This window comes from Macrobrachium rosenbergii, chromosome 9 (assembly GCF_040412425.1).
Source record: "Macrobrachium rosenbergii isolate ZJJX-2024 chromosome 9, ASM4041242v1, whole genome shotgun sequence".
Lineage (NCBI taxonomy): Eukaryota > Metazoa > Arthropoda > Malacostraca > Decapoda > Palaemonidae > Macrobrachium > Macrobrachium rosenbergii.
The window spans coordinates 50,033,514-50,047,218 of NC_089749.1; the positions used below are offsets into that span (position 1 = coordinate 50,033,514).

Sequence of the window (13,705 nt, forward strand, 5' to 3'; positions counted from 1 at the left end):
AGTACAGTGCTTCAAAATATACAAGTTTGCCCAGTTCCCAACTTTGTTTGTTATGCTGAGACTGGTAATAAGTGATCGATTATTTAAGATGTCTTATTTTAAGGACATCTTAAAACAATGCATAAAATCACAGTCATCTGCATATACAATGGTAAATTTATAACATGTTTACAATGAACAATTTACTGAGTTAGCAAGACTCATTAAAGCTGCTCCAATTCAAGTTGACATACTCACACCTTGGGTGAATTTCTCCTGTCCTGTTGATGTGGTCTCTACCGATGCAAACTAATTTTTCACAGCTGCCTGTGTAAGTGATACCATTCAAAGCAAGGTTATCTTTATTCAGTTCATTTTGGTTTTCAGTGTATGATTCATACAAGCTTGTATTGCCATTATTATCGTACCACCAAGGAAAACTATAATAATATATATTTTCCCAATATATCCCACGTCTGCTTCTTGCCAGCAATATGCCTTCTGTGCTGGATGTGCTTGAGAACATAATCATTTCCTCTGGAGTGGTCATTACAGTCTCTCCAGATGTGGTCTCTGAAAAGGTGTCCCCACCAAGTGTGCTGATTGTGTCGTATTGTAGACGATAGTATATGTCAGAACAACCTGATAAGGTAGAAAAAAGAATACCTGTACAAAGAAGCACTACATATATTAATGCTGATGTTCAATAATTTATAATTAAGACTTGCTTTATATATTTAATATTTTGACAACATGGTTTACAGTCTAATATTACTGTAACTGGAAAAATTAACAAAAAGACGAAAAATTACTTATACTGTACTACACTGAGTAGAGAGTAGTGTCCACAACAGTTTCCAACTGTTAAAAGTGTAATTACAGTTTTGTTTTTATACTGATAATACCCTAAAAGCTTTATGTGCATTCCCAGGTTTAAACTTGAAATTTATTCACCATTCACGATTTCCCCACTGCTAGTTTGTTAATGATGGGAACTAGATGGCACCGCTATAATAGCAGACCTTTAGCAGCTCAGCTAAAGAATATTTCTAGATACCTAAAGCTATATTCAATTCCACATGTTCTTAACTTAAAATGATCTGTACTTTACACCTAACATTCAATTCAAGAGATTATCTAAAAAATATTACATCTAAAATAGAAGAATAGCAAAAACAATAATCATAATAATGCAGTTAAGTACAGAAGTATATTCGGTTGAGGTGTTACTGCAATAATTGATGAACAAAAAATAAGTTACTATCATGTTATATAAGTATGTAAATCACATGCTTTACACAAGACGTTAAAACATCAATCAAATGCCCATAGCTATTTGAAACTGCCAATAATTGATCAATACTTCGTCTCCCTTTCTACTCAAGATGACTTTTTTTTTTAATAAGTTTTTCCTTTCTTCCATATAGTATTACAGTAACTTGCAAGATATGTTTTTTTATAATGCAAACTCCCTTTTTAACTACCCTAGATCACTCTCTAAAAATTTATAAAACTTTTCTTAGGGAGGACAGTAAATACAGTGAACCCCCGTATTCACAGGGATGCGTACCACACCCCCGTGAATAGCTAAAATCCACGAATACTTAAAACCCCTCTAAAAACACTTAGAACTGCCCATTTTGATAGTTTAAACACAAGAAAAACCCTGTAAAAATGCTTATACCTGAGTATTTTTATAGTTTTATCACAAAAAGAGCATTTATTCATTAAAATTATATGAAAATACAGTAATCGGTGAATATTTCTCGGTGAAATACACTGCAAATGGGCGAATTTTCCGCGAATGATGGCTAGATATGTTCCACAGAGAAACTCGTGAATGCGTGAGTCCGCGAATCATGAGAATATGAATACGGGGTGGTTTACTGTATATATATTCTTATATGTTTCTTGTATTAGAAATTGTGATCACAGCAATTAATGTTTTAGTTTGGAAATCGATTATGCAGTAAGTTTTTTCGCCTTATTTTACTCAGTTCAGAGCAGTTTTCTTGCTTCTAGTTAGCGTAAATGAATCTCTAGATACTATATTCATGTGGGGTAAGGTTATTTTTTGTTATACGAAGTGTTTTTAAGTGGAAATATAACTATTTTTCATTAATATGCCATGTTTGTTGTGGAATTAACTTTTTTAGCTATTTTTCATTAATATTTATCGGTAAAAACACGTTGTCCATTACGGTCGAGTTTCATCCATGTTTGTAGCTAATTTAAGTCATTAGCAGTATTGTTTTCTCAGCTTTATTTCTTAAATTTAGCAGTATATTTCATTTCCTTGATGATATTTTATCCATAGCGAATAAGGCTATAATGTAAAAATATATCAGTCCTACTGTACTTAACGTCATTTGTAACATAACTACGGTAATTGTTTACTACCGTACGATGGTTGAAATACAAGCAAAACGGCTGTTGTTATCTAATTTGGTTATAAGCAAAACAACAGTTTCTCGTTCGGTTGTTTATGGCTGTATGCATTTACGCAAGAGTATAACGTTATTAACAATACTTTTATAATTTCCTGTTACTTTTTTAGCAACAAGATGGAATAAAGAGATCGAAGAAAAGAAGTTGGTCTATTGTAATATGGTCTCTCTCGCAGCCTGATTGTACACTGCTGCCTGCGCCCGTGTGAAATTCAAAAATATTTTATAAATATTGTCATATCAGTATTAATTACTTGTCCCATCGCAAAATCTAATTATCGTAAGGTGCATTATCGTAACTCGAGCACTACCTGGGTACCTGAGTATTTTAATACTTTTATCACAAAAAGTTAATTTAGTCATGAAAATAATAAGAAAGTACAGTAATTTGTGAATATTTCTCAGTGAAAAATATTGCAAATGGGCTAATTTTCCATGAATAATATGTATATATGTTCCATAGAGATATCCATGAATAGGTGAGTCATTATATATATAAATCATCGTGAGACTGTGAATACAGGGGGTTTGCTATATATATGTATGTATATATATATATATGTGTGTGTATATATATATATATATATATATATATATATATATATATATATATATATATATATATATATATATATATATATATATATATTTTATATATATAGTCAAGAATTTCCATTCCTCCCTCATTAGGCAGCTAGGAACTAAATTATACAATAAAATAAACCCATCTTTCAGCTGAATTGTAGGCCGAGAAATCGGCGAAAATCCCAGGTTAGTGCCCATGTTTTGAACTAAGACGGAGTCCCCTACATACCAGTCTCCTGGCCAGAAATGCCCAGGTCTACCAACAATAGGGTTCTCCCACCTTCAACCCCCCTACTACAAGAACACAACTAGATTCTCCCCCCTCTACTCTGCGGGGTCTAGTGTTTGTGCCTTCAGATTAGAGAGGTTATAGAGAGAGTAGGGTGCACGCCGCACATAGGGGAGCTAGGATCTTAAGCTGTAACCAACTAATCTTTAAGACCATTTTTCCCTTGACTTCTTCACTGGCACCAGACTATTCTTTCAGGTACCTGGATGGATGAAGACACACCAAGCCCGCACTGTCTTGAAAAACAAGGGCAGAGACTTCCCAGCCGCGCTCCGAAGCACACACTTTCTCCCATGTTCTCTTGTGCTGGGCAACGACAACAGACAGTGGTTAACGATATGTTCTGAGCTCACGTATACGTCTAAGGTAAAGTCTGAGAGTTAGTCTGCACCAGTACCCACTGTTCCCTTTTCAGTCTATTTAATCCTTTCTTAGTGCATCGCCAAGACTTCCACATTTTCCTTTTCTACTCAGGCGTTCCCTTTGTGTAAACCGCGCCATCCCCATTCATCCTTTAAAGCACATTTGTTTAGTATCCTCATAACCTGCAATTAAGTCCTCCCGTTAAAGTAATCAACTGGGCTAACTAAGATTCAGAAGGTAAGAATACCCTGCCCAGTTCGCAAATCTATGCCAGGATACACGTTAATGACTGCCATCCAAATTTCGCAACCATTCCTTGTCGCAGCCTGATCGCAAGAATCAGTTGCCCACACAGAAATCATCTTCATTAACTAATGTCTATTATCCTGGAATTTACTCCTTCCGATATATTACTGCCTGTGAATTGATGCATTTTAGCATAACAGAGTTACTTGTTTTAATGGGGATTGTTGTTTCTGTTGCCCCTCATATTTACATTGAGTGTCTGTAACTTACTGCATTACTGATCTAGCATATGTGATTTATGTGTCTGTAAATCGTTACATTTTTGGTCTCACATATTTGCCCCATTCTCTGTAAATAAACCCCTTTTGATTGTAAAAGAATTCTAATTCCAAATCCGCGACCGTCATTATTCGCGTAAATCAAAGAAGATTCTAAGGTAAATTCCAGTAGTTTTCCTTTTGTTCACAATCGTGGACCCCCCTTGGTACGGAAGGCAGTCTATAACAATAAACTGTCCCAATTCCCATGGATGGGAATTGGGACAGTTTATTGTTATAGACTGCAAATATATATATGTAGTAAACCCCTCGTATTCGCGGGGGATGCATACCACACCCCCCCTGCGAATAGCTAAAACCAGAGGATACTTAGAACCCTTCTACAGACACTTAGAACTGCCTATTTTGATAGTTCAAACACACACAAAACAAACTAAAAATGCTTATACAGGTATTATCCTACTTATGATGGGGTTAGGTTCCAAAAAAATCCATCGTTTGTTGGGAAAAACATAAATACCAAAAAGTATCTCGAACATAGCCTAGGCTACACTTGGGTATTCAGCACCATGTATACACATATGGTAGCCTAGCCTACTCTATAAAGTATACTCCATACATACACGGTATAGTAATTTATTAATATCAGCTAATTCTGGAGGTTCATGCTAAGTGACTTATGATAATTCAGTGCAAAGACAAATTGAATAACAAGAATTAGCTTAGCCTACACGATGGTACATTGTATATATATACAGTACGTAGCCTACATTATACTGTACTCTATTCACATATATTATACAAATGTCAACATAATGAATATGCATCTTTTAGAATGTTATGCCTTAATTTACTGTCTCCGATAATACTGTATATATTCTTATACTGCTTTTATATTATAAATTGTGGTCATAGCGATCACTGTTTTGGTTTGGAAATCGATTACGCGGTTTATTTTGCCGTATTTAATTCAGTTCAGAGCGCTTTCTTGCTTCTAGTTAGCGTAAACGAATCTCTAGATACTTTATTTATAAGGGGGCAAGGTTATTTTTTGTTATACGAAGTGTTTTTAAGTCGAAATATAACAAAAATACGTCTCGTTGTGAAATTAATTTATCTATTTTTTCTTTAATAGATGACGATGGCCGGTTGGAGATGTTTGTACATATTATGTAAAATAGATTTGACATTACTCTTACTAATATTTTTTCTAAACTAAATGGTTTAAGCTAATTCCTTCTTTCACCCATCTTTTCAGCTAAAGAAAAAAAAAAAATATATATATATATATAAGATTTTCACTTTTTCACTTGATTTCAAAAAAAAAAAAAAAAATATAAGATTCCGTTCACTTTTTTCACTTGATTTCATCATAATTCGAGCTTTACATATTTATCGTTTATCGGCGTAAAAATAACAGAAATGTGTTCTTTCACGCCCAGTAGTTTTGATTAAGATACTTTCTCTCCAATTTTAATTATGATCGAGTTTCATCCATGTTGCCAATGCACGATAACTTAAAGTATAATCATTAGCAGTTTGAACATTGTTTTCTCAGTGAACATTGTTTTCAGCTTCAGCTACAACTTGCAGCTTAAATTTAGCAGCATATTTCCTTGACGATCTTTTATCCATACCAAAGTCTGTAAGGGTATAATGTAAAAATATATCAGTCCTATTCTACTTAATGTCATTTGTGCTATAAGCTATGGTAAATGTTAATTACCGTAGGATGGTTGAAATACCAGGCAAACGGCTGTTGTTATCCGATTCGGTTATAAGCAAAACAACAGTTTCTCAGATGGTTGTTTATGGCTGTACGCATTTACACAAGAGTATAACGTTACTAACAATATTTTTATCATTCTCTTTTACTTTTTTAACTAGAGGATGGGATAAAGAGATCGAGGAAAAGTTGTCTTTTGTAATTTGGTCTCTCACTGCCTGATTTTGCTGCTGCCTGCACCCATGCAAAATTTTAAATTTTTTATAATATTGTCTATTGGTATTAATTGCTTACCCCATTGCAAAATTGAATTATCATCTGGTGAATTATCATAACTCGAGCATTACCTAAGTATTTTAATAGTTTTATCACAAAAAGTGCATTAAGTCATGAAAATACGATGAAAATACAGTAATTAGTGAATATTTCTCAGTGAAAAATACTGCGAGTGGGCGAATTTGCCCTGAATAATGGGTAGATACGTTCCACAGAGAAATATGTGAATACGTGAGTTTGCGAATAGTGAGATCGCGAATACGGGGGTTTGTGTGTGTGTGTGTGTGTGTGTGTGTGTGTGTGTATATATATATATATATATATATATATATATATATATATATATATATATATATATATATGAATGTCTTTTACTGTAATACCACAGTGTAATATAAATATAAGGAGGCCCATAAAACACTATTTGAATGTTGCAACCATATATTTCAAGCACTTCCTTCTGTGCTCCTGTTCACTGGTAAAATATGGACAGATGGAATGTTACAGAATATATATACAAAGCATATGTAGGTGTGGCATTGTCTCCGATGGTATGCAGGTGACCGTATCCCAAGAAGGGAAACGGTCACCTGCATACCATCAGAGACTTAATGCCACACCTACATATGCTTTGTATGTACTGCATACTCCTGCAACATTCCATCTGTCCATATTTTACCAGTGAACAGGGCCACAGAAGGAAGTGCTTGAAATATATGGTTGCAATGTTCAAATAGTGTTTTATGGGCCTCCTTATATATATATATATATATATATATATATATATATATATATATATATATATATATATATATATATATATATATATATATATATATATATATCTAACACCTTGAACAGGTTCTTGACAAGATGGTCTAGTTCGGGTGATGAGAAGGAAATCTTGGCCGCGGAGAATGCAGAGACTCCCAAGGAGGAAGCTTCCCCAGTGGCGTAGAAATGATACTTTTTCTCAAGAAGTTTGGAAGGAGGGAAGGCAAAGGTTGCTTTACACCTTGGTTCCACTTCATGGCTAGCCACTCGTCCACTTCTCGAAGAACTTTCTTTGAGGAAGAAGAAAGCATTAGTCTGGGGAGGCAAACGTCAGCAGTCCGTTTCCTCATCAGGAATGCCGAGGCCGGGGAATCAGGAGCAGCAGGCTCAAAGAAGTCTGGAAAATTTGCCAAAAAGAATCTTAGCAACGGCGAATGAGCAGACGAAGGGGCAGTATCTTGTTCCAATTTGTCCTTGTCTGAAGAGGCAGGGTATAAGGTGTCCTTGCTCTTGGAAACGACAGTTTTCTTCCTTAAAAAGCCCATGAGTTCCTCAAGCTGACGCTGAGTCGGAGCTGAAGCAGAATCATCCTGAGCTGGTGAAGAGGAAAGAGGCGCCGAGTGCTGCACGGTTGGCGTTGAGCGCCCAAATGTTGGCGCGGAACACTCCACAGTTGGTGTTTAGCGCCCAAATGTTGGCGCAGAACACTCCACAATTGGCACCGAGTGGTTGGGTGCGGAAGCTTGAAGTGGCAAAGTGGGCGCCAAGCAAGTCGAGATGGGCGCTCCAAGCTGAGAGAGCGCTTAGCAGGTGGCAATGGGCACTTACTCAAAGTATCATGTTGCTTTGAGATCAAAATAGGGGACTCGTGACTGGAAAAAGGTTCCAGACTATCCCAAGAACATTTATGATGAGCCAAACAAGCGGTAGCAGGCAGAGCAGTGAAACTTCAGGAGAGCTAAGGACTCAAACTTGCCTCCTTGTATCTCTGGACAGGAGGGGAGGTGTCTGCCACATTGGGGTGCTTCTTCAAAAGTTGAGAGATGGAGGATCGACATCGCTGATGCCTCGCATCCAGCAAAAGTCTTCCAAATCCGACAACAGAGGAGAAGTACTAAATGAGATGCCTTTCCAATGGAGCTCTGTCGTAACCTTGGACTTTGCAACAGGCTCGACGGAGGGGGGCGACTGCCCATGGGCAAACCCCACTAGCCTCCCTTGGACCTCTGGCATCTCTTCTCCCCAGTGCGGGGGAGAGGGACAGAGACCGTTGTCTAAGAGCACCAGTGGGACGGGCAGCCACCTCCTCAACATTTACAGCACTGACACTTGGCGCCGATTTCAACACAAAATCCCTGAAAGAGGAACCTAATTCCATAACAGTACTGGCCAGGAATTCAAGTTTTTTATCAAATTTTGCTTCGAGACTGGCAACAGCATTGGGATCGGAAGCACGGGAACCTGGTACAGGAGATGGGGGTAAAGGAGTAGGAAGGCTAAGTATGGGTGACAGTGTATGAATCAAAGGAGAAGAAACAGAGCTATCTTCTACCACATTAGGTAAAGAAGGAATCCCCTGACTAGTTCTACTTCCAGCTCTAAGGGCCGCCTTCCTTTTCCTTTCTCGGTCTAATTTGTCCTGATGGGACTTCAAGGTCTTCCATTTACTGTACTATCCTCCCAATCCTGATATTCCGGACATGTAAGCTCCCTACTACATTCCTGCCCCCTACACTTGACACATTTAGTGTGCAAATCATAAGTCACCTTAGTAAGTCTAGTGTTACACCCCTCATTACAATAACGAATGCTTGAAGAGCTGGAGTCAGACATGTTTGACTATCTTTAGAAATAAAGTTAACTAACAATATTACTAAGATAGAAAAGGCCTACACAAAAAAGTGAGAGCGAATACTTCACCAAAAACAGGACAAAATCCAAAAATGATGAAGCAACGACTGCATGAGACTACCAATGTTAATCAGGAAGTGATCCTCACTGCTGAGTTGTACCTGTCAGTCCCGAAAGTGGGCAGGACCCTGTCACCTACAGTACACAAGCAACTGTAGCGCCACCGTGACAATTTGAATTTCATTAGACTGCCATGTAGAAAGCTAGTAGCTATGTAATTGCTTGGTAAGTCACTTATATAAAAACTTATTTTCATATTTTTTCTGGACAAATTTTCCTAACCAAATAAAAATGACTTACATTGTGGATCAGGGTCATTGGTTTCCACCCAATTTCCATTCAAACACGTGTAGCTAAAACAGTCATCCATATAAATAGATTGTGCATTTTCATACCATAGCAAATCATGCTTGCACCCTGGAAAATAAAAAAGAAATTAAAATTGCACCTTTTCTTTACTGTCAAGGGTCTGTCAATGTTAGGGAGCTCTAGAAAAGAACTCTCATACTTTTTTTATCAAATCTTCATAAAATGAAAATGAGGAGGCTTAATGGTGTTTTTATTACACAATGATGATTTGCTAATTTTATTAAAATGAATTTAAAAAACAAAAACAAACAAGATACAACATTTTTAACGTAATCTATATTTTTCCTAGGACACAAACTTGAGCCTTTTATATGGGAGTATCTTTCAGTGCAAGGTAAGACAGTTGTTGAACTTGGTAAAAAGGTAGATAACTGATGGCTAAATGGGTGAATGGGAGAATACCTCTCACTCACCTATGTTCCCAGGCACTTTTTCCATTAGCTTTAGAGACATGCGGTTTGGTGTAGGTGGGAACTGGGATAAAGGGCTCTGCTTTGTGTACCTGAGAAAAATAGCAAATTTTTAAAGTAACGTATTTTTTCTACGATACAAACCTGAAGGTCTTTACATAGTATATAGCTAGTGACTGTGAGCTGGAACAGCCATTTAACTTTCAGAGGTCATTAGCTAACGACAGTAGGGGGGAATCCACACCCACTCGTCGGTCTGCACTCCACTTTGCCTTTCAGCCCAGGTATCAGAATGAGGGGTGGCTGAGGTGGGCCATAAATGTAAAGAACTTCAGGGTTGTATGTTAGGAAAAATACAAATTACTTTTAAAATTTGCTAATTGTTCTCACACAAATACAAACCTTTGGTCTTTATATAGAAGACTTATCCATTGGAAGGTGGAGTCTGAGTAAATCTCTGAACCAACTAGTTGGTTCTACCAACCCAGGAATACCTTCCTGGTCTGGAAGAGCTGAAGAAGGAATCCCGCACCTCTAGCTTGTTGAACATATGGGATGTTGCAACTGCTAGACTTCTGGGCTTAAAGGAATGAGTTGCCTCATTACTTTTGTCAAAGACAATAAAACTTGTGAATAAGACCAACAGGTTTGTTTTACTGTCTATTCCCTCTCCACATGTCTAGAGAGAGGGGGGTGGGACATGCATCCATACCATCTACACAAGATGAAGGCATCCATACCATCTACACAAAATGAAGGATAGGATGCCTTCATCATTTAATCACCTGCAAACCCACCCATCCAGCAAGTAACAGTTCGCTACCTGCCTTTCTACCTTGAGAGAGAGACAGATAAAAGAGAGAAGGGAGGAGACCAGTCACTCACACACCTTCTCTCCTGTTTACTAAACACCTTAGGAGAGGTGTGCATGTCCCCAAGGGTGTCGCATGAAGCACATAACTTGTACTTATTGGGCAGCCACCACAAGATCCAAGGAAAAGCATGTCCAAAGACTTATGGGCAAGTCTGAAGATAATACAAGGTAAATGTGCTCTTGGACATCTCTTCCTTGGCCTAGCCAGTACAAACTAACAAAGAGGTGCAGACACTCAATCCTCAGATGCTGATTCTCTTGTGGTAGTACCACAGCACTCTAACTAGACAGGCAGCATCTTGTTCCGATCATAGCTATGAGGTCCTTCAGGAGGGAATCAAAAAGGGCTCAAATCTGGTGTCAGGGACCTACGGATTCTGAGTCTCGGCTACAAATTCTGGAGCCAACTCAAGTGTGACAGATCCCCTTCCCCTCGAGTGCTTAGCATCGAAGACCATGAAGCTTGCCTACTCTTTTTGGCAAAGCTAGGCTAAGCAAAGAAAAAACAGTCTTAGAGTCAGACCTCTGTCTGATGACCTCTCAACGGCTTGTACAGCATAGAGCTAGGTTCCTTAAGATGAGAGTTGCAACCCACTTAGGGGCTTGAGTTCCCTGGGTGGGCAAGACTGTTTGAAACTTCTCAGCATGAAAAAGATCCCTCACGTGGATGTGAGATCTATTTCCTTCAACCAAAGGACTAGGCCAAGGGCAGCTCTTTCGCCCTTAATGGTCGAGACAAAGGGAAACTTCTCACGGCAAAGAAAGGCAAGAAAGTCCGCTATCTGCTGAATAGAAATTCTGATTGAAGATATACCCAGTTGACTACACCAACTACAGGAGATGGTGCATTTCCCCTGGTACACAACGGCTGAAAATTCTGCAAGTATCCAGACATCTTCTTGCGTGCCGAGAAACAACCCTCTCGCTTGCAGATGTTGGCGAGTCTCCAGGCAAGAAGTGCCATTACCTCCACTGCCTGGTAATACCTCTTAACGTGCAGTTGGCACAGAAGGCTATGTCATGGGGAATCTCTTGTAAAACAGAGCCAGCAGGTCCGGGAACCACTCAGTGTGTGGCCACTGGGAGCCACCAGGGTCAAACCAGAATTTGGTGTGATCAGATCCCTGTTGATCACCTAACGAATCAGACAAAAACAGAGAGGAAGGTGTAAGCCTCTAAAATGTCCCCTGGGTGCTGAAAAAACTTCCTCCATCACAATCCACGGTCAAGCACAAGTTCTGAGGAGGAGGGAACAAGAGAGAGATCGCAAGCAACCTCGCTCCACCTACTAAGACCAAAGTCCCACCAGGTAAGCAAGGCGACGGGTGGTCGTCAACATACGATGATGATGTCCATCCAGGTCAGGGAGAGCGGTCCTGCTCACGCAAACATGAGAATGGGCTGCCCCACGAACATGCTTCAGTCTACTTAAAAACCCAGGCTACTACAAAAGAAGACTGAGCAGGGGACCTCTTCTTTCCTTGCCAGAGCAACTGGGCTGGTTGCCAGGCCTGGACCCCTCGGCCGCTCTCTTGGAGAACGGGAGGGGGGGTGAGGGAGCACCTGCATGCTCTCTGCTCACCTTTTCTCGATGATTTGCACTGGCAGCTGGGACCAGATGCCTAGACCAGAGACCGTTGCCAACCCCAGTAGACAAGCTATCGGGGCCTATACTGGTGGCCCAGGGCAGGCAGGCCACTGGGGCTGGTACTGATACACCAGGAATCCGAGGAACTCCAGGTAGCAGTTGCACCCATGTGGTTGACAATGGGAGTAGTGGTACCACGGTACCGCTAGCAAGAGACCAGGACTGATACCGACAGTACGGGCAGGTGGCCTTCCAGGGCTGGTACTGGTACACCAGTGACCTGAAGAACCCCGGGTGGTGGTTGCACCTGTGCACTCAGCAACAGGAGCAGAGGTCCCGCTAGCGAGAGGTCAGGGCTGTTACCAAAAGCCTGGGTAGGAGGTGTACCAGGCTGGTACCGGTACACCAGGGGTCAGAAGAACCCAGGGTAGTTGCTGCACCTATGCACTCAGCAACGGGAGCAAAGGTCCTGCTGGCAAGAGATCAGGGCTGGTGACAACAGCCCAGGTAGGAGGCCCACCGGAGCTGGTACACTGGGGGTCCAAAGAACCCCGGGTAGCAGCTGCACCCAGGCACTCAGCAAGACACCAGGCCTGGTACCAGTTGCCCGGGTAAGTGGGCTACCAGTTGTAGTACCCGTGGTCCAGGTAGGTGGGCTACTGGGGCTGGTACTGGTACACAACAGTTCCAGAGAACCCTGGGTAGCAATTACACCCGTGTGCTAGGGAACAGGAGCAGTGGTATTCACACTAGCGAGAGACCATCAGCTCTCTCTGCTAGCCACTGGAAGATCTACAAGACTTCCTGTGGGAGCACAAGGAGGCGACAGCACTTGATGACAAAGATGAAAACAAAGATGGCAATGACAACTTCCTTCTCCTCTCTTGATTAAATCGAGCATGCCTTTGACAACAGCATGAAGAGGAAAACATCACTCAGCACCTGGGACACAATGCCAATGCAGCATGGGGGGTTACCATGGGAGCAGGAGCAGTCTTACAGCTAGCAGACACCATGGCCGGTAAGTTGTCCCAGGCACGGTTGGAGCGGATACCAGCAGACCCCTCAAAGCCTACAAGTGATCATTAAGTTCAAAAGATACTCAGCTCTACCAAGAGGCCTAGTGAAGCACATAACTCTTTAAGGCCCTCGGCCTCCACAACATCTGAAAGTCGGGCTAGTTTGTTTATTTACACTCACGTCAGTGTGACAGATAATAAAATAAATGAGGGTGAAACTCAAGTAATTTTCATGACTAAATGCACTTTTTGTGATAAAACTATTAAAATACTCAGGTACTGCATAAGCATTTTTAGATGATTTTTTTGTGTTTGAACTATCAAAATAGGCAGTTCTAAGCACTTTTAGAGGGATTTTAAGTATTCGCGGATTTGAGCTTTTCCCCGGGGGCATGCGCTACGCATCCCCTGCAAATCCAGGGGGGTTCACTGTATATATACAGTGCGTCATCGACTTACAGCGACACTGACTTGTGGTGGATTCCATCTTACAGCGCTTTTTCAGCACCGTTAATGGCATTTTACAGCACTGGTCAACAGTGCTAATGGCAAGAATAGGGATCAAGTTAAC

The 13,705-nt window shown here is 40.3% G+C and overlaps 1 protein-coding gene across 1 annotated transcript in view; it reads right to left on the reverse strand.

Annotated features, from left to right (window-relative positions):
* The window catches only part of LOC136841778 (uncharacterized), a 100,720-nt gene extending 91,434 nt beyond the window's left edge, over positions 1 to 9,286 (reverse strand). The window contains exons 1-2 of the mRNA XM_067109064.1: positions 9,175 to 9,286; positions 238 to 621 (exon numbers count right to left, since the gene is read on the reverse strand). Coding sequence (XP_066965165.1) covers positions 238 to 621; positions 9,175 to 9,244 — 454 coding nt within the window. The 5' untranslated portion in view covers positions 9,245 to 9,286. The remainder of the gene's footprint in view (positions 1 to 237; positions 622 to 9,174) is intronic.
* Positions 9,287 to 13,705: the final 4,419 nt, after the last annotated feature.